The sequence below is a fragment of the Phoenix dactylifera genome, unplaced genomic scaffold (genome assembly GCF_009389715.1).
Source record: "Phoenix dactylifera cultivar Barhee BC4 unplaced genomic scaffold, palm_55x_up_171113_PBpolish2nd_filt_p 000731F, whole genome shotgun sequence".
Classification (NCBI taxonomy): Eukaryota; Viridiplantae; Streptophyta; class Magnoliopsida; order Arecales; family Arecaceae; genus Phoenix; species Phoenix dactylifera.
The window spans coordinates 94410-121139 of NW_024068107.1; the positions used below are offsets into that span (position 1 = coordinate 94410).

The 26730-nt window shown below is 39.2% G+C and overlaps 1 protein-coding gene across 4 annotated transcripts; it reads left to right on the forward strand.

The window, feature by feature from the left end:
- Positions 1–3806: 3806 nt before the first annotated feature.
- LOC120103841 ((+)-neomenthol dehydrogenase-like) lies at positions 3807–25983 on the forward strand. Of its 4 annotated transcripts, none has more exons than XM_039120175.1 (6): positions 3807–4113; positions 7175–7216; positions 7292–7535; positions 7624–7701; positions 24983–25168; positions 25256–25983. In XM_039120175.1, the coding sequence occupies exons 1-6, from the start codon at positions 3902–3904 to the stop codon at positions 25631–25633; spliced, it is 1140 nt and encodes a 379-aa protein (XP_038976103.1). In that variant the 5' UTR covers positions 3807–3901; the 3' UTR covers positions 25634–25983. The 4 variants fall into 4 exon arrangements, with proteins under 4 accessions (XP_038976103.1, XP_038976104.1, XP_038976106.1 ...); XM_039120176.1 differs by having other exon boundaries at positions 3869–4113; positions 7179–7216; XM_039120178.1 differs by having other exon boundaries at positions 3975–4113; positions 7182–7216.
- The last annotated feature ends 747 nt before the right edge of the window (positions 25984–26730 follow it).

The following is a 26730-nucleotide window of genomic DNA, read 5'->3' on the forward strand; positions in this document are numbered from 1 at the left end:
AAAATATGATCTTAAAAAAAAATTATATATATATATATGTATATATATATATATTTGGGTAGAGATAGCAGTTTGTAGGTATCTGAGCCGGAAACCCTCACGAGACAAAACTCGTCCACTAGGGCCACCTAGGAGTTTAAAGCCTTGTTGCATATGGTAAATGCAATTGCGATGCCTGCGAAAGTGAGTTAGAATTTTTCTTTTCTAGTTTTATTTTGCTCGAGGACTAGCAAAACATAAGTTTCGGGGTGTGATAAGTGCTGAATAATTTATAATTTAGTTATCTTTCCATAACATTTATCAATATTCTTAAACTGATAAATACATATTTAACCATGAAAGTGAGTTAAAACCCTGTTGCATATGGTAAATGCAATTGCGATGCCTGCGAAAGTGAGTTAGAATTTTTTTTTCTAGTTTTATTTTGCTCGAGGACTAGCAAAACATAAGTTTCGGGGTGTGATAAGTGCTGAATAATTTATAATTTAGTTATCTTTTCATAACATTTATCAATGTTCTTAAATTGATAAATACATATTTAACCATGAAATTGAATAATCATTGAAATAAATTTAAAATATGGTAAGAAGTAAATAATTCTTTTCTTAAATCAGATTCTGAACTTGTCTCTCTCTTGGTTGCAATCTTTCATGAAACTTACAAGAAAACATATAAGAAGGAGATTGTATTAACCCGGTTTGGTAACCTCAGAAAGTTGTAATCAAGCTAAGGTTATAATTAAATGGGTTTTGGTCCTGATTAGATTGAAAGTTATAATTAATTATTTTTGTATGGGAAAAATGTTTGATTAACCATTTTTATTAAGTCACGGTCTTGTTTTTAGTATTGTTTATTTTATCTGGTCGAGTTTGGTCTGAAGCAGATTAGCAAGAATTAAATTTAAATAATATTGGGCTCGAGAACAAGTTCAAGCAAATCAACGATCATGACCCACCTCAAATTCAAAGCCAATTTCCAACCAATTCCTTACCTGCCTTCGTATAAAATTTATAATTTTAAAAACTAAAAAAAAATTAAATATCCACAGTAATTTCGAAAAAAATTACTCGAATCACTGTTCATATGAACAGTATTCCGAGAACACTGTTCATATGAACAGTGTTCCGAGATGACATTGTTCATATGAATAGTGTTCCGTGAAAATATTGTTCATATGAACAGTGTTACGAAAAAAAAAATAAAAACTCATTCCACTGTTCATCTTCTTCCTCCCGCAGTGCATCATGGCTGAGATTCGCATCCTCCCGTCGATTCTCCCGTTCCATCCATGAGACCCTCACGCAATCCTCCACGCGGTGCAGCCAGCGACCAGATCCTCCGCCTCTTCATCCGCCTGCATCCCCGCCTCCGCACAGCTCCATTCCGTCGATCTCGCGGCCCTTCATCCTCTTCGTCTGCGATCTGCCTTCCAGCATCACGCCCCGGAATCAGCAGCCCGTGATCTCTTCCTTCCCGAACGAGCATCCCGGACGACTATATAAGGAGGAGGGTGGCCATCGACTGCGAGGGGGAGGGAGAGGGAGAGCTCGGTTAAAAAAGAAAGAAAGGAAGAACAGAGCAAGCTCTGTTTTGTGCCAAAAAGGGGAATAAAAAAATGAAAAAAATAGAGGGAGGTTGGGAGCGGATCAATTAGTGAAAGAAAACGAAGGAAGGACTTGAGGCGGATGGCGTGGAGCATCTCAGCAAGCCGATCAAAGTCGCCGAGCATCATGAGCAGCTAAACCTCAGTTTAGGGGTTTGACGAAGCCATAGAGGAGTATCCATTTCGTTTTTATTGACTTGAGTTTGTATTGTAAGATTGTTGCAGGATGAAGAATTTATCATTTGATCTAATGATTTATTCAGTTTATGTGAATCGTTTATCTTGCATAAAATATTTTAAATAGATTGATCTATTTCATCGAATCCAACACCTGTGGTTGGGAGGAGATATTCATGTGACATTGATTTTATGTTTAATGATTTAATGATCAGATGCATCATGCTAGGTTAGAAAGGTCATGCTTATCGTTAAAGTAGATGGTTTGTGCTAGACTTAGATGATTCATGCTGGAAATTAGTTATAATTTTTTTTATGACTGCTTTGACTTGTAGTCGGAAGCAATTAAGTCTTACATACAACTCAATCATTGAAAGCGTCACGGATATAAATCTATCGGTGGAATCTAGCCCTAAGCACCTCTCTCCATAGATAATTCATACTACTACATCCATATTAATTCTTAGTTTTTATTATTTACTCTAGCTTATGCCCTTTGAAGTAATTATTTAATTAGGAAAATAACTTGTCTCCAATCCCTGTGGACCGACACCCGTAATCACTATCCTACAGGATACGTACTATTGCGTGGTTTATTTTTGAAATTGAAAAAAACCAATCACTAATATGGTGCAAAAGATGCACCACAGAAGATTTAAAATCTTTGTAAAACATAGGATATGCTTGTCCATGGTTAACAAATCAAGATTCTTTGTGTGTACTAAAAAATGATATAATTGATCCAGACTATGGGCACCAGGTCCTGAAACTTGAAAGGTGGACCAAGCACGATCTAAGGGGGGACCACATGGGTCCCGCCTTTGTGTTGACCAATCACACCACGCAGCGGCTTGGTGGAGGCCACAGGAAATCCGAACTCAGCTCCCATAGTAGAGCCGAGAAGGCAGTAGAAGAATTGAATGGCTTAAGGTAGGTCATATATGACTAGTGAGCCCCATAATGTAGCACCAGAATTGCAGATCAAATGTTATCATCACCAAAAACCAATGGAAGACAGCATGTCAACCTAAGTTCCTTAATAAATAAAAGTTTAATGATCATATCAAATACACCAAGGGATTCCTTAAAAAAGATACACCAAAGAATTGTTCATTTTGATCAACTGCAAATAATGTGCTAAGAAATCACAACAAGATGTATGAAAGTAATGAAAGTTTCTGTATAGCTTTCTATAGGAAGCAGGTAATGTTCTCTGATCAACCAGTGGCAACTTAGAAGGTTGTGATGGCCATAGCAGTGCAGCGGAGAGCTGAAAGCAATACTGAGCCAGTGGCTCTCAAGATTGACCTGTTGCTATTGTTGTTTCATAGGACAACTGCTGGTGCTGATGGACTGGATCCTACTAGGGATTTTAAGACCACATAATTTTAGTTATCTCAAGCAATGAAGGTGCTTAAAGTTTTATCAGTCTATGGCTTTGTTAAGAAAAGATCTATGAACCTAGGACTTAAACCGAGCTCATGATTATAGCAACAAATCTCTCTTAAGAATCTATGAATATATGACTTGTTTAAGGAAAAAGTAAAACCCAATAATCGTTAAAGATGTTCTTTGTAAACATATTACTATAATACGTGTTATCATGAAATTATGGGTACAATATTTGTACAAAATATATCACAAATTTAACAATTTTCCTTGCTTAATACATACAATTTAGTAGATATTTTATATAATTTTAATTCCGAGAACTTTTCATGGAGCTTCCATGGAAACTCAGCATAAATATTATTTTTTAAATTAAAAAAAATAAAGATCCAACCTTGGCATCCAAATAAATTTAAAAAAAAAACAAGAAAAAGATCATTGTCAGGTATCATATGGGAATTTGTTTTTCACACCACAAATTGTTGTGCATGGCATCCAATCTTTCAAATTGCACCAATACATTTACGCCATGTTGCATGAAGCTTTGTTTTGGTGCCATGGTTGGGTCCGTAGAATACGTATCATTTTCTTGCATAAAACTAGGCTAGTGCGCAATTCTTGCCATAAAATATTATAAACCTTGACACTGAGCTTTCCCGAGATTTCCATCTTCGCCGCCATTCCCCTTATTTCGTCTCTTCCTCCTCCTCCTTGACCACCTACCCCAATTCTATGAACTATTCCGAAAGAAATTTATTAGGCTCTGAGATCCGATCTGCCCTTGCCTTCTTCCAGCCATCCGCTGCCACTATTCTACGTCACAGCGCCATTTCTTCGAGCCATCCGCTGACAGGCGCCTTCTTTGGTGTTCGGAAGGGGAACAGGGGATTAAGGTCTGAGAAGATCCCTGGTGCCACCTTTCTTGGAATCACATCATCTTCCAGGTTTAAGTCGTTCTTTGTCCTTTAAATCGGTTTATTTTCAGTTACACGCTGAATAGATAAATCTGGTTTCGTTGTTTCTTGAGATCTATTTTCATGTCCTGAAACCAAGGTAGAGTTATCCAAGCTACAAGTTGCCAAGTTGGTAACTTGATCAATTTAATTAATGTGATGTGAAGAATGAAGGGACAAAATTAGAAACATCGCAAAGCTTAACAAATAAAGAAAAAGAAAAATTACATATAAAATTACAATTATATGAAGTAAATACTTATGATATGAATGTGGAAAATATTTCTGTGGTATTCAAAACTCGATCGACTTGAATTACCAATCCTCCTGAACACTTTGGAACTTTTGTTTTTCATTACTTAGCTTGAGTTAGATTGCTAAAATGAGAGTTAACAACCTGACCAGGAATATAGAAGATCGGCTTCAGACCAGTCAATCACAGCATGGTGGTTCAAAGCACAGTTAAATAATATAAATCTTAAAGTGTAGGTTTATCACTTCTCAAATTTTATTAATTGTTAGAGGGTTTACAAGCTCTCCCTCCCTCCCTCTGTGAGGAAGAGGGTTTATGAGGAAGAGGGTTTACAAGTTGAAACTCAAATCTTCCAGTTTTGCTAAGCTTTCAGAGTTAGCTTATCTCGATTCGTTCAACTGAATATATCAGTGATGCCTCATGGCAGTAGGGGTACATGATCAGTGGTTCTTTGGGACTCATATTCTACAAGACTTAGCTACCTAATGAAAGACTTCTTCCCCTCAACTGAAGAGGGGAAGAAGGACTTGTCAGTAAATATGAAAAGTACATTTATGGGTTGGAACAACTGCATGAGCATATTCTACAAGACTTAGCTACCTAATGAAAGATTTCTTGTTTCCTAACATACAAAGACCAATCCCTGTCTGCCAAGTTTGTCCAAAAAAGGAATCCTTGTTATTTTTATATGTCATTGACATTGATCTTACAGGAGATCATTACTCCTGTTAGATGAATGGTCCAAAGTATTTGACAGCAAAATCCTGGAAGTTTACAATGGTTTCTTTTCTTTTCTTTTTTGTTCAGGTTACAAATCCTGAAAATTCTTATTTCGATATATAGTTGGTAAAGACCAGAAGTACCCTATTGAGAGATAATCTTCTTCTTGTGGCATTACTAAGCAGTGTCTACACATTTTGTAAAAATATTTTTGACAGATATGCCTTTTCTTGGTCTTCATTATACGCCTTCCAAAAGGGTGTGTATTGATGTGAGTGAAACGTTAATTTAGTATATACATTCATATCATTCATGAATTTTGCTTCTTTGTTTATATATATATATATATATATATATATATATATATAATATTATATATAAGATATTCAACAAATTGAATTACCATATCAAGATTAGCATGGACATTCATTCGCTGCTCTCCCTCTGTCTAGGTTTCTAGCTGGCATCTTGAGTAGATAGATCTATTTTGCTTGTTTTCTTAAAAAGAAGACTTATGACAATGATAAATTTTGGAAAACTATTGTTGCCACTCTTTCTGAGCGACAAGTCTGACATTTAGCCCTTCATTTTAAATGAACAAAAACTTGGGACCTTTTGCAGTTACATAAAATTGATTCAACTGTTTTTTTTTCTTCTCATAATGCTACTCTCTCATAAGCTCATAATTATCAACAAGCAAAATGAAGATTGCTGGTGATGGCCTAGTTAGATGGGTGTGCCCTCCTTGAGTTGACCACTGGGTTTTAGAGTGTGAAAGAGAAATCAAATTGGGAAGGTTTCAGATCCCTGAGTTTTTTATGCCAATTTTTTACTAGCTAACCTGCTTGACAGCAAGTAGCGACCATTGGTTTGCAAGTCACAAGTGTAAAAGTATCAAAGGAATAAGCCAAAGATATATTCCTGGAGGTCCTCTTGCTTGTGTCACCATGTCTTAACGTCTATTTGGACCAGGCAGTAACCTCACTATTATGCTAGAGAAGGATATTCCTATGCAAAACTCCTCTGTTCCTCTTTTAATAATTTGATCCCAGGTTTATTCTATTTGTCAAGCCTTCCCCCTTCAAAATCATCGTCCATTTTAGACTAAATCCTAGTACAACAAGAAGCCTATTTGCTTATTTAATAGATTTTTCAAGCTTTTCCCCTTAAAAATCATTGTTCATTTTTGACTAAAATCCTAGTACAACGAAGCCTATTAGCTTATTTAATGGGTTTCAAGTTTCTGCAGACCTTCATGGGTCCAAAAATTGCCTATGCACCTAGTCTTGGAACTTAAAAATAAATTTTGGTAGATAATAAATTGTCCTTTTTTTAGCTTATAGGGAGCATAGACATGAATTTCATATAAAAACTATTATTATAGTAGATGTTGAATGATACAGATCATTGATAGGAAAAAGTTCCATAGATATTGTAGCACTTTTCTGTTGCTCCATAATTATGCATCCTCTACATGACTAACATAAAGCAATGTACATCATCCTTTTTTAACTTTTTTTGAGTGAAATTTCTGCATTACGGTTCCAAAATAAATGAAAGAGATGGGTGGAATTCCAACTGGATCTTGGTCTCAAATCAAAAGGGGATATGGCGAAATTGGTAGACGCTACGGACTTGATTGGATTGAGCCTTGGTATGGAAACCTACTAAGTGGTAACTTCCAAATTCAGAGAAACCCTGGAATTAAAAATGGGCAATCCTGAGCCAAATCTTTATTTTGAGAAAACAAGGGTTTATAAAACTAGAATAAAAAAAGGATAGGTGCAGAGACTCAATGGAAGCTGTTCTAACGAATGGAGTTGACTACGTTGTGTTGGTAGCTGGAATTCCTCTATCGAAATTACAGAAAGGACGGCCCTATATATCTAATACGTACGTATACATACTAACAACAGCAACAATATTAATTGATGAGAGTGACAATAATGGGGACAATGACTTCGTACCAAAAGAATCCAGAAAATAAAATCAATACAAGATTCCCATGCATCTAAATATTGATGAGTGGCCAGGTTTCATATGCTGATAGATAACTGAAGCCTGCTCTTCTTTGGCTAGACAGCAGGCAATGGGAAGCAACGAGCGGCCAAATCCAGACCGGTATGTGGTCCTTTATTGGCAAATTTTTATTCTCATCTGCACCAAAATATTTACTTGCTTTATGTCTTTGCACAGGCTTGCAGTGGTTACTGGAGCCAACAAAGGGATTGGCCTTGAGACTGCTCGGCAGCTTGCAAGCCATGGCGTAACTGTCATCCTAACTGCAAGAGATGAGAAGAGGGGGACAGATGCTGTTGAATCCCTCCACCAAGTCGGCTTCTCCAATGTGGTCTTCCATCAACTTGATGTTCGAGATCCTGCTAGTGTTGCATCCTTAGCCCATTTCATCCAAAATCAATTTGGAAAGCTCGATATCTTGGTAAAAAAAAAAAAAACCTGAAGACTTAGAACACTTCTGCTATCTTATTTTCTCTTCATCACTCATTAGAGTCATACTGTGGATACAGGTAAATAACGCAGGAGCCTCAGGAGTTGTGGTAGATGTTGAAGGCCTGAAAGCTCTTAATATTGATCCTGAATCTTGGGTAACTCCTTTGGCATCAAGCAATTTGTTACTATCATGTTAAGATCAGCTGTGATACAATAACAAACATATTTATTGAATAACTAACATTTAAAAGTTAATAAAGTATCTGTTAGAAAAATGATGTTGGGAATATCAAAGCTCCAAGTACCCTCTAGACTCTGAAAAGTAGAATACTTCGAAAAATCTCCAGAATGCAAATGGCTAGCAACTTGCATAAATTTAGTTCATATTATGGTCTGTCGGACCGAAGCCGAACCATCGGTTCGGGCCGTACCGAGCTGACCCAGCGCGAGACTGGGTTGGTCTGGCTGTGGGAGTCGGAGCCGACCCCGAACCGGTCGGATCGGAACCGACCCCGAGCCGGTCGGATCGGAACCGACCCCGAGCCGGTCGGTTCCGAACCAGTCGGATTCGAGGCAATCCTGAACCGGTCCAAACCGGTCCTCCCTCCTTTCCTCTCTTTTTAAGCGTTGGAAGGCCTCATAAGGCTCTCAAGCCTTCTCAAGCATTCGTTTAAGTTTTCTTCAAACCCTCCTTGGCCAAAAAATGTGACGATTCATGATAATTCAAGGAGGATCCAACCCAAAATAAGGTATGCTTCTCTTTACCTTATTTTCTTTTTTTTTCAACACTAAAAAATACCTCAAAATTTCCAAAATAAACAGAGATTATGCCAAAATTTTTGATTTTGGCATGACTTTATGATATGTTGGAGATCTATGAATGATCCACACAATCCACAAAAATTTTTTATTTTCGGATTATATATAATTTTTTAAATTAAAAAATATATTTTTAGATTAAAAATTAAAAAATAATAAAATAAAACTTAAAAAAGACTGTAAAATCAGAAGCTTATTTAGGGGCATGAAGCTACTCTCCAACTAAATTTGGTATCCATTTATTCAAGTTTTTACGCAATTATGAGCATAGTGGCTTAGGCCTAAATTTTTTAAAAAATTGAGAAATATTAGCCTTTGATGCATGCCCATGGGCTTAGAAAAAAATATGTATCATCCATGGTGGGATTCTACATGAATCTAAGCTCAAATTAATTTTCTAAAATATTTGTATTTAAAAATTATTTTTTATTTTTAAAAATGATTAAAAATATATAATTAATATAAAAATTATGAAAAATTACTACTACGTAATACATATTCAGAAGTATTTTCTGAAATAGAAAATATATTTTTTTGAATTTATGATATTTAAATATATTTTAAAATTTAAATTATTGAAATTATAGAAATAAATTTAAAAATATGAAAAATTAGTACTATGTATAAGATAAATCAGATGTATTATTTAAAGTAGAAAAATATTTTTTTCATTGTAATGAGATTTTGCTATTTTTAAATAATTAATAAACTGACATATTTGATAAATCTGTAGGAATAGAACCATTGAGGAAAAAGGATTCATAGCATGATATTGGTTGGGATCATGGATCTCAGGTCGGCACAATTGGAGGTGCAAGTAGTGCAACATAGAATTATAGAGAGGAGTAACCAGGTTGAAACAATACATAGCTGGTGGTTATCTCGATGTATCTATATGTCAGAAATGTCCACAAGAAGGTCCGACAGGTGATGAAGAATCACTTTGCTGATTTCAAAGTAGTGAAGAAGAGGGTTTCCAAGAAGAAGGCAGACGTGGACCGCCAGGCGGTAGAATCACCTTTCTATCACTTTAGGAAGTCAAAAGCGTCTGCTTCAGATGATGAGGAGGTACAAATTCAAGTTTCATTTGGACAAGCCTAAATGATTAGTGGCAGCAGGATGAGGTAGCTAGGCATAGAGCTCGATTTAGACCTTCACACTACGAGTTGGTTTTCGGTTCTATGATCAGTAGGGCAGATCTAGAGTTCATGAGGACTTTCTCAGTTAGAGAGGCTATCAATGGAGGCGATGGCCATATTGAATTCATGCTGGAAGCTTTTGATAGTAGAAAGAAGTCCTCTAGAAGGATTCCATCAAGAGCCATCATCTATGAATTAGATCAACATGCCTTTTCTAGCAAGGATTCGAAGTAGCAAAAAGTTGACACCATGCTAAAGAAGGATAAAAAAAGAATGTGGCGAGCTATTGGATCCTGATTTCTCTTCAGCCATATCCCAGCAAATGTGGCAGATAACACGTACTATAGATCTGTCATTTTCTCCATATAGGCTACTGGTTATGGTGTAGATCCTCCAGGATTGAAAGACATCTATGGTGAGCTTTTTGACAATAATAAAGAGCTAGAGAAGTGGATTGCTCCATACAAGAGCAAGTGGCCCACATATGGACTGATGGTGTTGTGTGATAGTTGGACCAGTCCTACCAAGTAAAGCATCATCTTCTTAACTGTTGCCCAGATAGACAACCCAAGAGGGGGGGTGAATTGGGTTTTTAAAATAATTTGGCTAATTAAAACTTTGTGGATGATTAATTAAAAACTATAGCAAGTTATTTAATTAAAGCCTAGTGCTGTGAGTAATGTGCGGGGAAGAAGATGAGAGACATTGCACTACAAACACAAAGTTTTATAGTGGTTCGGAGCTAACCCTTGCTCCTACGTCCACTCCCCAAGTCTCACTTGGGAATTTCACTATAACCCCCTTGGATTACAGCCGGTTGTTTTGCAAGCTCACAACCAAACTTGTTGTTTTACGAGCTCACAACGAACTCGGTCGGTTTTCCCAGGCTCACCGACTAGAACCAATCCCGATTGTTTTCCCGGGCTCACAATCAAACCCTTACACACGTTGGTTTTAACTTGGCTCACCAACCAACCTTAAACCCCTTGATTCAATCCCCCGATTGAATCAAGTAAATACAAGAGATAGAAGAAAACAGAAAATAGCTTCTCAAAAAGCAGATTTAAAACAATATAATCGTAAAGGAGTTAGAAGCCCTCAAACGCTTTTAAGCTGGTGAAGAGGTATGGCTTCTGGAACTCCGGTCTCCTCTTGAAAGAGTGGTCGACTTGAATGCAGGAGGAAGCTTTGATTGTTGGGAAGAAGTTGTTGGAGCAGTAAATGCAGATCTTCCCTTTTTCGTTTAAGAGCACTTGGAGAGCTTGAAAACTTGAATGCTTGGAGTGGAATATCTGTTCCCTGCCTTGCTACAGTCCTCTGTGGCTATTTAAGCCAACCCCCACGGAAACTAGCCGTTACTCTGCCTTTTCTGGCCGTTCTGCACACTCTGCGCAGCCTGACAATATGACCGTTGGTGGGTTGGAGTTGACTCGCGCGATCAGGAGTCGACTCGGCTGTAGCAGGAGTCGACTCACGCTTTTCCGGAGTCGACTCGGCAACTGTTCCAAATTTGAATTAAAGTTGCCGTCTTGACCTGGAGTCGACTCGTCTAGACCTGGAGTCGACTCGCCAACTTCTGGAGCTGACTTGGCAATTTTGGAGTCGGCTCATCCACTGAAGTCCGTGGATCCAATTTTGAATTTTGTCCACTCGAGTCGACTCGACTGTCCTGGGAGTCGACTCGAATCTCAGAGCCCGAACTCCCGATTCTCTGTCTTTTGGCTCATCCAGTCTTGGAGTCGTCTCGAACTTCCTTGGAGTCGACTCGGCTCTCAGTTTCCGAAAGTTGGTCTTCTGCCTTTTGACGTGAAGCTTGTCTCGGAGTCGACTCGAGCTGTCTGTGAGTCGACTCGAATCTCAGAGGCAGTAACATGGTCTTTTGTCTGTTGATGGTCGCGCAGTCTCGGAGTCGACTCGCGTACTGCGGGAGTCGACTCGAATCTCAGAGTTCGAAAATCGTTCTCTGACTTTTTCCTTGTGTTCCTCTGAGAGTCGACTCTTACCTTCTTTGGAGTCGACCTGCCAACCATCGGAGTCGACTCGCGTTCCACTGGAGTCGACTCGAATCTCAGACCCGAAAACTGCTCTCTGACTTTTCTTTGTGTTTCTCTTGGAGTCGACTCTTACTACCCTGGAGTCGACTCGTTGAACATTGGAGTCGACTCGCGCACTTCGGGAGTCGACTCGTTGACAGTTTCTGAGTTGAAGCTTTCTGTCCTTCTGTCTGTTCTCAGTCGGAGTCGACTCGTACTGATCTGGAGTCGACTCGAGCTCGTGCCAGTGAACTTGATACGCTTGGAGTCGACTCGTGATACTCGGGAGTCGACTCGAGTCTCAGACTTTGGTTCAGCAGACTTCTTACCTTATCCAAAATACTATGAACCAAATCTAGAGACACTTGGACAGGATTTTCACTGAAACACTCAATTGAATTCATTAGTAATCACAAGATATACTCAAATACTTTGAGCTCATCAAAATCAAATGGGGTTTTAATCAATCACTCCACAATCTCCCCCTTTTTGATGATGACAAAACTTTGAGTATATGTAAAATGAATTGCTCATAAAATAATGAAGTAAAATCCATAAATGAATTCAAATGTCTGATAATTTAATTTATCCAAGTTTGAAAGGAGTGAAACATTAAATTTCGGAGTTAAAGCTCCCCCTTTCATTTGGAATTATATAAGCCTTCATATTATGCAATCAATTGTTTGGCTTATATGTCATTAATGATTTAGCTTGATTAAAATTCAGATTCTCCCCCTCAATATATGCATTCAACTATGTTTTGATTCTCTGAATTTCCTTTTAATGCTTTGAAGTTTTTGAACTGAATTTTATCTTTTTAGAGGGAAAATCTGTCAATTTGTTCTTGAGTAGGATTCAGCTAATCTCCGAATATCCCTTGAATAGATTCTGGAGATTACTCCATTAGGAGCCCCAAAAGAGAGATAATGAGCCTCGAGGTACCGAATCCACTTAGAACAAATTTGAGTGTGTTTTTAAGAGTTTATCTTTTTATTTATTTCCATTGATTTCTTTTACATATTTTTTCATATTTCTCCCCTTTTACACATTTTATACATATTTCTCCCCCTTTTTGTCATCATACCAAAAAGGAGGTAATCACACACAATCAATCATAAAGCAAAGCACATAATTGAAGATAAAATATCTACTCATTGTATTGATATGAATGTGAATACATGTGAGAATACAATAAGTAAAGCAAAGCAAGACAAAACACAACTCAAACACATCTATGTCCTCCTCGAGGATGAAGCTCCCCCTCTCGAGGATGCATCTCCTCCTCTGGAGGATGTGGCACCTCCTCTCGAGGATGGTGCTCCTCCTCTCAATCGGCTCTGCTCCATGAGGAGGGTGACTGCATCTGTCATATGTCCGAGCTGCGTGATAATAGACGTGGTGGCTCTGCTATGTGTAGTGGAGAGCTCTGTCACCGACGCCTGAAGCCCAGTCACCGATGTCTGAAGTGCGTCCAGCTTGTCGATGAGTACATTCGCCAAGCGCTCGGCCCCCTCGGTGGTGGTGTGCATGTCACGACCTATCTCCTCTCGCATCTGTCGAGTGGAGCTCGTGACCTCACTCATGCTGTGGAACTGGGCCTGGACCAAACTCCGGACATTGTAGATCTCTTCCCGTACATGAGCCGTCATGTCAGTCACGGCTGTCAAGGAAGGGACCAACTGAGAAGATACGGGTGCAGGAGTGGGGGCAGGCACCGCACCTCGGAGCTCCCGAAGCAGCTCATCCCTCAGATCTCGGACGATCTCCTGCCGCAGCTCCCGGAGCTGCTCTGTATCAATACGGACCTCCATAGATGGTGGAACTGAGGAGGAAGGTCCGGCAGAGGTGGTAGGAGCAGGAGGAGTGGATGGGAGGTCTGGATGGTCTGGAAGGTCTGGGTAGTCTGAATCTGGCTCAGGACTGGGTGATGGTCTGGTGGTCTGAGCAGTGAGAGTGGACTTCCTAACCCAGATCCCTTCTCTCTTCCGAAACCCCATCCTATGCATAGTCCCTGTACATAAGCGATCAGTCCATCGCAAGGCACGAGAGGGTTCCCTCTCAGGAATGGGAATCTCGTACTGCCTAAAAAGAAGAGTGAATAACATCCCGTATGGGAGTGAGAGCCTAGGTCTATCTAGGGGCTCACACATATACCTATAAATGAGCTTTGGAAAGTTGATCGGGGTGTCCTGAAGGATATAAGACATGATAGCTAAGTCCCTCTCATTCACAAAATCAAATCTCCCTGTCTTAGGGAAGATGGACCTGGACAGAATGCTCAAAAGGATTCTCACTTCAATAGGAAGTGAGCTAGCAGATACCTCATCTAGGGGGGACTGAGGTGGATGCCCTAAGACGACCGTAAGGGCCGCAACTCTATCCTCAGGGTGTGCGGGAGCCACCCCTACTAATGGAAGGTGAAGGATATGGGCAATGAGGTCCTCTGTGACACGCAACGGGACACCTACTACCGTGCCCTCGATACCTCCATCTCCCCGATGGACGGTACTGTAAAACTCTTGAACTAGGCCAGGATAGGTGGGAAGGTCCAAGGTGAGGAAGTACTCTAGGCCCTGGGCTCTAAGCCTATCGCCTATGGTGAACTCCTCCCGGGAGAGATAGTCGAAATCGACAAACCTCCCGGAGGTGACGGCCTTCCCGGCCAACGGCCTAACGAGAACCACCCTAGGCGGGGAACGATCCGGAGGTGGTTGCCTCGCGGGATCGTGCCGCGCCTTGGAGCGCCGCTCGGGACCGGCCTCGGGACGGGACCTCTTCCTAACGACGGTCTTACGAGGCATCTTGACCTAAACGGGAAGAAAAATACCTAGAGGACGGTGAAGGACCGACAGAGGAAGCTCGGGACGGACCGGAAATGACCTAGGAACGGACGGAAACTCAATGTCCGGCGAAAAATCGACGGAAAAAGGGCTTGGAGACGATCGGGGATGACCTAGGAGTCGGCTCTAGGGCTTTGTGAACAGTGGCGGCTTGAGGAAAAGTGTTTGCGAAACGACAAACCTAGGGTTAAAAAGTCGGATCCCGACTGTGAGTCGACTCCCCTGAGTCGCGAGTCGACTCGACCTCGAGTCGACTCCAGAATATGCGCGAGTCGACTCCCGACAGTGTGCGAGTCGACTCCCCCTCAGCTGCCAACTTTGCGAGTCGACTCCCGCAAATGCGCGAGTCGACTCCCCCTTAGGAGCCGGCTCTGAAACTTACTCGAGTCGTCTCTAACCTTGGCACGCACCTAAAAACCATGCCATAATCGTGCCAAATGAGGGAAAATCACCTAATTAAGGACTGATTTGATGATCACTGCATAGAAACTCTATTTTAACCTCATTCTAATCATCAAAATCAATTAATCTAGTGAAAAACCCCACTAGGATGGATCAATCACTCCTAATCCCCTTCTAAGCACACTAAACCTCTCTTCACTTAGGGGTTTTGTAAAAATGTCTGCTAATTGATTATCAGTACACACAAATTGGAGTGACACATCACCATTCAATACATGATCTCTTATGAAGTGATGTCTTATCTCAATGTGTTTAGTTCTTGAGTGTTGAATTGGATTTTTAGTGAGATTTATGGCACTTGTGTTATCACAATTAATGGGGATTTTATCTTGTTTAATGCCATAATCTTCTAATTGTTGTTTAATCCATAAGATTTGAGCACAACAACTCCCGGCTGCAACATATTCAGCTTCTGCAGTGGATAATGCAACCGAGTTTTGTTTCTTGCCAAACCATGAGATTAGGTTTTCTCCTAGAAATTGACAGGACCCGCTGGTACTTTTTCTATCAAGCTTACATCCAGCGAAGTCTGAATCTGTGTACCCTATTAAGTTTAGGCTAGATTCTTTAGAGTACCACAGCCCTATGTTCTTAGTTCCAATTAAGTATTTAAAGATTCTCTTAACTGCAGCTAGGTGTGATTCTTTAGGATTAGCCTGATATCTAGCACACATGCACACACTAAACATCATATCAGGCCTACTTGCAGTAAGATACAGTAAAGAACCTATCATACCTCTATAAAGTTTTTGATTTACAGATTTACCTGATTCATCTTGGTCTAACTTACATGATGAGCTCATGGGGGTGCTGATTGACTTGTTTCCCTCCATATCAAACTTCTTGAGCATCTCCTTGATATATTTTGCTTGATTGATGAATATGCCTCCTTCAGATTGTTTGATTTGAAGCCCGAGGAAGTAGATCAGCTCTCCCATCATGCTCATCTCAAACTCACTCTGCATCAAATCAGCAAATTCCTCGCAGAGGCGATTGTTAGTAGCACCGAAAATGATATCATCAACATAAATCTGTACTAATAACATATCCTTATTTTTCTTTTTCAGAAATAATGTTGTATCTACATTTCCCCTAGAGAATTCATGTTCTAATAGGAATTTACTAAGTCTCTCATACCATGCTCTAGGTGCTTGTTTTAGTCCATAAAGTGCTTTGTTCAGTTTATACACATGATTAGGGTATTGATGATTTTCAAAACCAGGAGGTTGTTCTACATACACCTCCTCATTAATAAACCCATTTAGAAAAGCACTCTTTACATCCATTTGATATAGTTTGAAGTCCTTAGAGCATGCATATGCTAATAGAAGTCTAATTGCCTCAAGTCTAGCTACGGGAGCAAAGGTTTCATCAAAATCTATGCCTTCTTCTTGATTATAACCCTTTGCTACTAGTCTAGCCTTATTCCTTATAACAATTCCATTTTCATCTAGCTTATTTTTATATATCCATTTAGTACCTATAATTGGATATTCAGAAGGTCTCTCCACTAGATCCCAAACCTTGTTTCTAGTAAATTGATTTAGTTCTTCTTGCATTGCATTTATCCAATTTACATCATTTTCGGCTTCTTCTATATGTTTGGGCTCAAAGTGTGAAACAAAAGCTAGATGATTATTCAAATTCCTAAGGGATGCTCTAGTCCTAACCGGTTGTGATGGATCATCTAGAATTAGTTCCTTAGGATGCCCGTGAGCATACCTCCAAGCTTTAGCTAGCCCATGATCCACTATAGGCTCTTGGTTTGACGATTCTCCTTCAATCAACTTTTGATTATCATCTTGTAATCCCATCTCATCTATCTTTTCTTCAAGTATTTCAATATCATCATCAAAATTAACCTTCTTACTAGATGAGATGTCACTAGAGTCATCAAAAACATGTATAGATTCTTCTATAACTAGGGTTCTTTTATTAAAGATTCTATAGGCTTTACTAGTCCTAGAATAACCTAGGAATATTCCTTCATCAGATTTAGGATCAAATTTCCCTAGATTATCTTTCCCATTATTATGTACAAAACACCTACATCCAAAAACATGAAAATAGTTAACTTTTGGTTTTCTGTTTTTTCACAGTTCATAAGGTGTTTTCTTTATAATGGGTCTTAATAAAACTCTATTTAATATATGGCAAGAAGTATTAATGGCTTCTCCCCAAAAGTACTTAGGGAGGTTACTTTCACATAACATCGTTCTAGCCATTTTCTCTAGAGTTCTATTCTTTCTTTCCACAACTCCATTTTGTTGTGGTGTCCTAGGTGCAGAAAAATTATGGGTTATCCCCTTTTTACTACAAAATTCATCAAATAATTGATTTTCGAATTCGGTACCATGGTCACTTCTAATGGCTATGACTGAAGACTCTCTAGCATTTGTTACTTCCTTATGGAACTTTTTAAACATTGAAAATGCTTGGTCCTTATGTGCTAGAAACATGACCCATGTGTACCTAGAGTAATCATCTACTATGACTAGACCATATTTATTTCCACCTAGGCTTGTTGTTCTAGTTGGACCAAATAGGTCCATGTGTAATAATTCTAGAGGCCTAGAGGTAGAGACACATTTTATGGATTTAAAAGAGTTCCTAGATTGTTTGCCAAATTGACATGCTTCACATATTTTGTTCTTTTCAAATTTTAATTTTGGCAAACCTATCACGGAGTCTCTTTTAACTAATTTAGTTATTGTGTCCATGCTTGCATGACCTAACTTACGGTGCCCTAACCAACTAGCATCATTATCTTTAGTTTCATTTACAACTAGACATTGGTTATGTTTTGCAAGATCTTCTAGGTCTACAACATATACATTTCCACGTCTAATCCCTTTAAAAACTAAGCTATTATCATTAGGATTTGTTATAATACATAGTGATGGTTTAAACATAACATCATATCCTTTATCACATAATTGACTGATGCTTAACAAGTTATGCTTAAGACCATCAACATATCTAACATTATCTATAAAAGTAGAAGGGGTGATTTGAACTTTACCAATACCAATGATGTGACCTTGGTTGTTGTCTCCAAACGTCACAGCACCTCCCTTCTTAGCTTCAAGGGTGAAAAATTGGTCTTTATCACCCGTCATGTGCCTTGAGCAGCCACTATCCAAATACCAGCAATTTTTGTTGACCTTGGCTGCAAGACACTCCTACACAAGCAAATCATGTCATCTTAGGTACCCAAGTTTTCTTGGGTCCTTCATGGTTAGTCAAGTTGGTTCCTTTTGGAATCCATACCCTTTTAATTTTTCTTTTAGTTTTACTTTTCCTAAAATTACATACATTTGCTTTATGGCCTACTGTACCACAACAAAAGCAGGTTATTTTCTTAGTTTTTGTTTCTCCAGCTTTAACAAAGAAGTTACTAAGAAGTTTTTGCTTATTCCTTGGTTTATATCCTAAACCGGCTTTATTAAACACTGCACGTTGACTATTTAGTATCATGTTTAATTTTTCAGAACTATAGGTAAATCTTTCAACTAAGGATTTGTATTTGTTAAGTTCTTTAGTTAGTGTCTGATTTTCGGCTTTTAGATCATTAAGTTCTTTAGTAAGATCCTTATCTAAGGTTTGTTTATATTTTTTAAGTTCTGAAAATTCCTTAGTTTTTTATTTTCTTTAGTTAAGGTGTTGGTCTTTTGAGTTAAAAGTTGGTTGCTTGTTTTAAGTTCTATATTTTCTTTGTTGATTAAATCCTTATCCTTAACTAATTTATCGTATTTATGTAGGTATGATTGATTAGTTATTTTCAGTTCTTTATTCTTAAGATTTATAGCCTTATATTCTACCATTAATTCATTAAATGCATCATAAAGTTCATCAAAAGAAAAATCAGGATGCGTGTCGGAAGTTACCTCGTTTTCGTTGGCCATGAAACAGAAATTGGCCTTCTCTTCTTGTTCATCATCTGATGAGGAGGATGATGAGTCAGAGTCCGATAGGGTAGTGACAAGTGCCTTTTTCTTCTTGTACTTACTCCCCTTCTTCAGTAAGGGGCACTCCGCTCTTATGTGACCCGGCTTCTTGCACTCGTAACAACCAATCCCCTCATTTTCCCTTTCCTTACCTTTGTCTTTGCGGTAGGAATTTGAGGGGCCTCTCCTTTGATGATAGGACTTCTTGTGGTTGATGAATTTCTTGAACTTGCGCACAAGAAGAGCCTCACCACCATCTTCCTCATCTTCTTCTTCTTCACTGCTGCTGCTGCAAGACAAGTCCTTGTTAGAAGAAGTAGATTTAAGGGCTATTACCTTTTTCTTATGGGAGGACTCTTCCTCGTTGTGTTGTTTCATGGTGAGCTCGTGCGTCATGAGGGATCCAAGAAGCTCCTCAAGTGGTAGCTTGTTCAAGTCCTTGGCTTCTTGGATTGCTGTCACTTTAGCTTCCCACGACCTCGGTAGACACCGAAGGATTTTCCTGAAAGCTCACTGTTAGTATAGTTCTTGCCAAGGCTTTTTAGACCATTGACAATATCAGTAAACCTAGTGAACATGGATGTGATTGTTTCATTTGAATCCATTTTAAATAGTTCATATTTATGAACCAAGATGTTTATTTTGGATTCCTTGACTTGATTCGTGCCCTCATGGGTCACTTCAAGTCTGTCCCAAATTTCTTTTGCTGAATTACAAGTTGAAATCCTATTGAATTCATTACGGTCTAAGGCACAATAGAAGACATTCATTGCTTTAGAGTTTAATTGTGCCTTCCTCATGTCATGTTCATCCCAGTCCATTTCTAGTTTAGGTACCTTAACACCATCTACGTAAATGGATGGGATGTATGGCCCATTTACTACAATGGACCACATCTCATAGTCTTGGGCTTGGATGAATATTCTCATCCTAGCCTTCCAGTATGAGTAGTCAGATCCATTGAAGAAAGGGGGTCTTTGGGTGGACTGACCCTCAATGTGAGAAGATCCAAATGGGGTTGTCATTTTGATCTTTTAACTCTTGAGTGGAAGAGTTTTTGGCTCTGATACCACTTGTTGCCCAGATAGACAACCCAAGAGGGGGGGGGTGAATTGGGTTTTTAAAATAATTTGGCTAATTAAAACTTTGTGGATGATTAATTAAAAACTATAGCAAGTTATTTAATTAAAGCCTAGTGCTGTGAGTAATGTGCGGGGAAGAAGATGAGAGACAATGCACTACAAACACAAAGTTTTATAGTGGTTCGGAGCTAACCCTTGCTCCTACGTCCACTCCCCAAGTCTCACTTGGGAATTTCACTATAACCCCCTTGGATTACAGCCGGTTGTTTTGCAAGCTCACAACCAAACTTGTTGTTTTACGAGCTCACAACGAACTCGGTCGGTTTTCCCAGGCTCACCGACTAGAACCAATCCCGATTGTTTTCTCGGGCTCACAATCAAACCCTTACACACGTTGGTTTTAACTTGGCTCACCAACCAACCTTAAACCCCTTGATTCAATCCCCCCGATTGAATCAAGTAAATACAAGAGATAGAAGAAAACAGAAAATAGCTTCTCAAAAAGCAGATTTAAAACAATATAATCGTAAAGGAGTTAGAAGCCCTCAAACGCTTTTAAGCTGGTGAAGAGGTATGGCTTCTGGAACTCCGGTCTCCTCTTGAAAGAGTGGTCGACTTGAATGCAGGAGGAGGAAGCTTTGATTGTTGGGAAGAAGTTGTTGGAGCAGTAAATGCAGATCTTCCCTTTTTCGTTTAAGAGCACTTGGAGAGCTTGAAAACTTGAATGCTTGGAGTGGAATATCTGTTCCCTGCCTTGCTACAGTCCTCTGTGGCTATTTAAGCCAACCCCCACGGAAACTAGCCGTTACTCTGCTTTTTCTGGCCGTTCTGCACACTCTGCGCAGCCTGACAATATGACCGTTGGTGGGTTGGAGTCGACTCGCGCGATCAGGAGTCGACTCGGCTGTAGCAGGAGTCGACTCACGCTTTTCCGGAGTCGACTCGGCAACTGTTCCAAATTTGAATTAAAGTTGCCGTCTTGACTGGGAGTCGACTCGTCTTGACCTGGAGTCGACTCGCCAACTTCTGGAGCTGACCTGGCAATTTTGGAGTCGGCTCATCCACTGAAGTCCGTGGATCCAATTTTGAATTTTGTCCACTCGAGTCGACTCGACTGTCCTGGGAGTCGACTCGAATCTCAGAGCCCGAACTCCCGATTCTCTGTCTTTTGGCTCATCCAGTCTTGGAGTCGACTCGAACTTCCTTGGAGTCGACTCGGCTCTCAGTTTCCGAAAGTTGGTCTTCTGCCTTTTGACGTGAAGCTTGTCTCGGAGTCGACTCGAGCTGTCTGTGAGTCGACTCGAATCTCAGAGGCAGTAACATGGTCTTTTGTCTGTTGATGGTCGCTCAGTCTCGGAGTCGACTCGCGTACTGCGGGAGTCGACTCGAATCTCAGAGTCCGAAAATCGTTCTCTGACTTTTTCCTTGTGTTCCTCTGAGAGTCGACTCTTACCTTCTTTGGAGTCGACCTGCCAACCATCGGAGTCGACTCGCGTTCCACTGGAGTCGACTCGAATCTCAGACCCGAAAACTGCTCTCTGACTTTTCTTTGTGTTTCTCTTGGAGTCGACTCTTACTACCCTGGAGTCGACTCGTTGAACATTGGAGTCGACTCGCGCACTTCGGGAGTCGACTCGTTGACAGTTTCTGAGTTGAAGCTTTCTGTCCTTCTGTCTGTTCTCAGTCGGAGTCGACTCGTACTGATCTGGAGTCGACTCGAGCTCGTGCCAGTGAACTTGATACGCTTGGAGTCGACTCGTGATACTCGAGAGTCGACTCGAGTCTCAGACTTTGGTTCAGCAGACTTCTTACCTTATCCAAAATACTATGAACCAAATCTAGAGACACTTGGACAGGATTTTCACTGAAACACTCAATTGAATTCATTAGTAATCACAAGATATACTCAAATGCTTTGAGCTCATCAAAATCAAATGGGGTTTTAATCAATCACTCCACATTAACATACTATGATACGAAGATTTTCTTTCAAAAATTGGTTGATGCTTTCAATTAGATACACGATGTCATGTACATCCTCAGATTGATAGAGGAGGTGGTTGATCAGATTGGAAAAAAAATATCCTGCAGATCATCCCTAATAATGAGCCACAATATAAGGCCGCCAGGGAGATCTTGATGGAGCGGCAACTACATTTTCTGGACCCCATGTGCATATATTGTATCGACCTTATGTTGATGGATATTGCGAAGATTCGTATGATGCAACAGATAGTGGAGACAGCCCAAACTATTTCCAAATATATTTATAACGATGCATGGTTCCTATCACTGATGAGGAGATAGGGAAAGAGATCTTGAGACTAGGTGTGGCACATTTTGCTACTATGTTACATTTGATAGCCTCTTTGAGGAGGAAGCTGCCCTACGTCAAATGTTTGTCAGTGCCCAGTGGAAGAAAAGAAGATTTATGGAGGGCCGACATTGAGGGGAGCATTGTTGAGGACTTAGTGACGAGACAGATATTCTGGCAGCGGGCTGAGAAAATAGTAAAATCTATCAAGCCATTGTACGAAGTGCTTCAAGTCGTGGACAACAAGAGATACCCCTAGATGGGCTTCTTGTATTATATGATGAAGAGGGCAAAGAATCAAATTAGAGGCAAATTCAATGCATGCTAGGAGTACATCATTGAGCGGTGATGGGATTACTAAATGGGTAGAGGCTTGCATCTAGCAAGTAAGCAAGAACATTGAAAATTAGCTTGCTTTTGTATTTAAATAATTTTACTAAAATAATTACGAACTCTATCTGCAGCTTACTACCTGAATCCAAGATTTTAGTATATCATACCTGAAATCGATATAGACGACAAACTTCTAGCCGCTTTGCGTAATGTGATTTACAAGATAGATCCTGATCCAAAAGTCGTGACTTTATGTTTAAAAGAAGTAAGTTAACTTAAGTGACATGCATAAGTTAACTCAAGTGACATGTATAAGTTAACTCGTATCTTCAATGATTGACATATTACAGCACGGTTCTTTTCACAAGCCTAAAATATTGAGTGAGGAAAATGATAGCTTTGGAATCTCGGCATCTATCATAAGTAAAAAAAAGTATGAATCTAGATATATTACATATCAACAATAACTATTACCTAACATTAGATGGTTACTTAGATGTAATTTTCTTCAATATTTTTTTCTGCTGAATGGTGGATCCATTTGGTTCATTCGCAAGAAATTTTAGGTAGCTAGCTATCCAGATCCTCTCTCAGACGATCTTCTCGAGTGGTTGAGAGCGCAACTTATCCACCTTCATCCTCATCCATAGCAAGCAGAGGAACCGTCTGATATAAAAGCATCTCAATGACCTAAATAAATTCATTATAATCTGAGATTGAGGCTGAAGTACATTCAGAAGTGAAGCTGAAGTACACAAATTCGATCCACAACGCGTTTGTTGACGATAAGGATGATCTTATAATTGGATGGCTTGTGGACCAGCCGCAGGAGCCAGAGCTTGATTAACCAGGATCGCCTCTACGACCAGATAGTTTTGTAGCCAGCAAGGTTAGAGTAGATTCAGGGCAATGGGCATATTGTAATATTTCACGCATCCTTGTAGCTGATCAGCCACAACCACAGGGGTCACTAGGAAGCCGGTGATCACATGACTTCTTGTCCGAGACATCCTTCTAGAAATAAGATCGAAAGTTGCTTAGATGAGGCTACTACGCTATCCGGTTGGCTTAATTAGGAGGGCGACATCGATTCTTCCAGCATAGCCAGGCAAAGAGGGGCATGAAGGATAAGTAGGTAGCTGCTCAGTGCAGTAAAAAAAAAAAGAAAACATAGTTGCAGCCGTGATGAAGAGTGTGCAATTAGTTCACTCAAATTTAGAGACTATAAAGAGCAACGAGGATAGTTCCAGTGGTCCTAGGGAGTGGAGGACATGAGACCACCATTTATGAGATAGCCACAGGGTGGTCTTCGATTCATCAGTGAGTTCTAGTTTATATATGCTACATAAGATAGGGACCATGGTGCACGATCTAGTAGAGCTTGCAAGGATACGAATGCATATACTAGACGGGTTCTTCGAGATTATTCAGGAGAACACGATGCAGCTGCATATAACTTCGCATATAGAGTAGGATCCATAAATGTATTATGTTTCGAGTTGTATACTGAATTCTATTACTCGCAGCCACAGGCAGCTTATAACTCATACAGATACGAAATGGATATGGTGTGTTTGAGGCATCGTCTTCTGGTGGCTACTATCCTATACAGCGCAGAGTATCTTATAGGTCGGATTTTGCTGCCGTCATAGTCGAAGAGGCCCCTCCATAGCCATACTATTAGTCAGAGGATACCTTTTAGAGCCAGAGCTTTAGTGAGAGATTTAAGAGTGGTTATTCCTCAGAGTGTATTTCTTATGGGATGAGCGTACAGGATTACAACGCCACTTGGTTAAAGGGGCGGGCTGATGTGCCTCCTGATTATACTAATGATCCGGATATCTACAAGAAGCACCGCTACTCGACAAAATTTTAGATATCCGTATGCATATTATACTTTAAATATATGTAATTGATTGTATCATTTTATATTTTATAATTCACTAATTGATGTTAGGATATTTTATATTGCTTCTTGTAGCATGCAACCTCTCACTAATCATTTTATGTTTTGCATCACTCTAAAATATCAAAATGCATCATTTAGATTGTATCCGGATCATAGATACATCAAATAATACTTAAAATTATTGAAAAAGTTGAACAAAATTGATTATCAATAAATCAAACTAAAAAACATTAAAAAAAAAATGGCATACCGGTTCGGAACCGGCATGCCTCTACATGGCGTGTGTTGGTACGGTACCATTCGAAACCAGCCGCCGACTGGTATAGGTCCCGGTACCGGTTCAGTGGATCTTGATTTATATAATCATCAGAGCTCCAGATATTTGTTCACTCAATTATATGGTCAATCCAATGACTTAAACAAGTCAATGCTCTCTTGCATCTAAATAAAGAGCCTTTCGATAGACATCATAACAAGATAAAAATAAACGAAAAATTACTGAGTGAGTATTAAAATTGATTTGATAAGACCAATAACACAGTCTTCCTAGCAATGCAGCTTTCTGGCAAGGCTACCAACATAGTTCAAGCTGTGATCCGTCAGGACAATGAAGACGCCATAACATGCCTAGACACCAATTACTATGGCGTCAAAAGAGTGACAGAAGCACTACTGCCTGTCCTGATGCGCTCGACCTCAGGTGCAAGGATTGTCAACGTTTCCTCTCTGAGATCAGAACTCAAGGTAAAAGTTTTATACCTTAAGATTTAAAAGTAACACAAGCAGCTTATTAACATGTAAGTTCGGTTTTGTTGTTTGGGTTGCCATCAGAGGATGCCCAATGAAAGTATCAGAAACCAGCTGAATGACATCGATAACTTGAATGAAGAGAAGATAGAGAAGTTGCTGGATGGATTCCTGGAGGACCTCAAGAATGGAACGCTTGAAGCTGGTGGATGGCCAATGATGTTACCTTCATATAGTGTATCAAAAACTGTGCTCAATGCCTACACAAGGGTTCTTGCAAAGAGGTATCCAGATATGTGCATCAACTGTGTGCACCCGGGCTATGTCAAGACTGACATCAATTGGAATACTGGGGTCCTCGCTACTGAAGAAGGGGCTAAAGGTCCGGTTATGCTTGCTCTGTTGCCCAATGGTGGCCCTTCAGGATGCTATTTTGATCAGACCACCATGGCAGAGTATTGAACAGGCTTATGGGGTTATGAAATGGTGCTTGAGCTAGAGTTTGAGGAGTTTCATGTGTTGTTTGGGAGAAATTGATTGTATGGGAGGGATCCAGCAGAAGAGATGACAGACTGAGGAAGATTGAAATAAAGAGTTTGAACTAAACTCGTATTTCTCAAGATCCATATAACTTCAGCAGAATCTAGTAGTTAATTCCTTTCAAATGTCCTGAGCATATCTTTGGTAAAGGTGCCCCTTGTGTCGTGCAGTAGTCACGATTCGTGCCACATAATTCTCTTTTTGTTAAAAAAAAAACTCAACAGATAATATACCTAATGAAATTATTCATCTGAGCCTTGTTTCAGCAATAATTCATGATTTTTTTTTCTTGCAGAACATTGTGTCTATGTTGCATACTTTGTAGCCTAGTCTTACTATATAATCTGCTCTTCATGTAGGATCACAGGTTTGCGCTTTTGTATAGAAGCTGAATTATTGAGCAAAGAGCTATGGTGGGTTAAAACATTGCAGCTTAGAGCCCATTTGATTGGAAGTAATTTAGTATGAAAAAATAAAACCTTATATTAGATTATCATATTTCGTACGAAAAGTGGATGAAAGAAATGGTAAAATAAATAGTAGATCCTACCTCTATATTTCTAAGAGAAGATAAAACGAGTACCATCAAAGGGATGGTATTTATTTTTCTACGCTGGATTATTGAGTGAGGTAATTTGAAAATATCATTTTTTGACGAACATAGTTCACTTATATTATATTAATATTATATCAACTATATTATATAATGAATATTAATATACTAATATATTGATTGATAATATTTATAAATAATAATATATTTAATATATCTATATATTTATTAATAAATATTAATTATTAATAAACAATTAAGAAAAATGTATTAATTATCAATAAATATAATATAGGATTAATTAATAATTACTATATTTATTTATAAACCAAAACATACTAAAATTTATTTATAATAATAAAAATATTTTCTAATATACGTATAATTAATTTAAAAATATTTATTAACTTATGTAAATATATTTCAATATTCAAAATAGCTAATATTAATAGTGTTTAATGTTTAT

What these genes read in the sequence shown, in the direction of transcription:
- LOC120103841 (XM_039120175.1), top strand. Translation starts at nt 3,902, where the DNA reads ATGAACTATTCCGAAAGAAATTTATTAGGCTCTGAGATCCGATCTGCC. An exon ending in ATATTGATCCTGAATCTTGG is followed by an intron (nt 7,702 to 24,982) that starts GTAACTCCTTTG and finishes CTAGCAATGCAG; the next exon opens with CTTTCTGGCAAGGCTACCAA. An exon ending in CTCTGAGATCAGAACTCAAG is followed by an intron (nt 25,169 to 25,255) that starts GTAAAAGTTTTA and finishes GGTTGCCATCAG; the next exon opens with AGGATGCCCAATGAAAGTAT.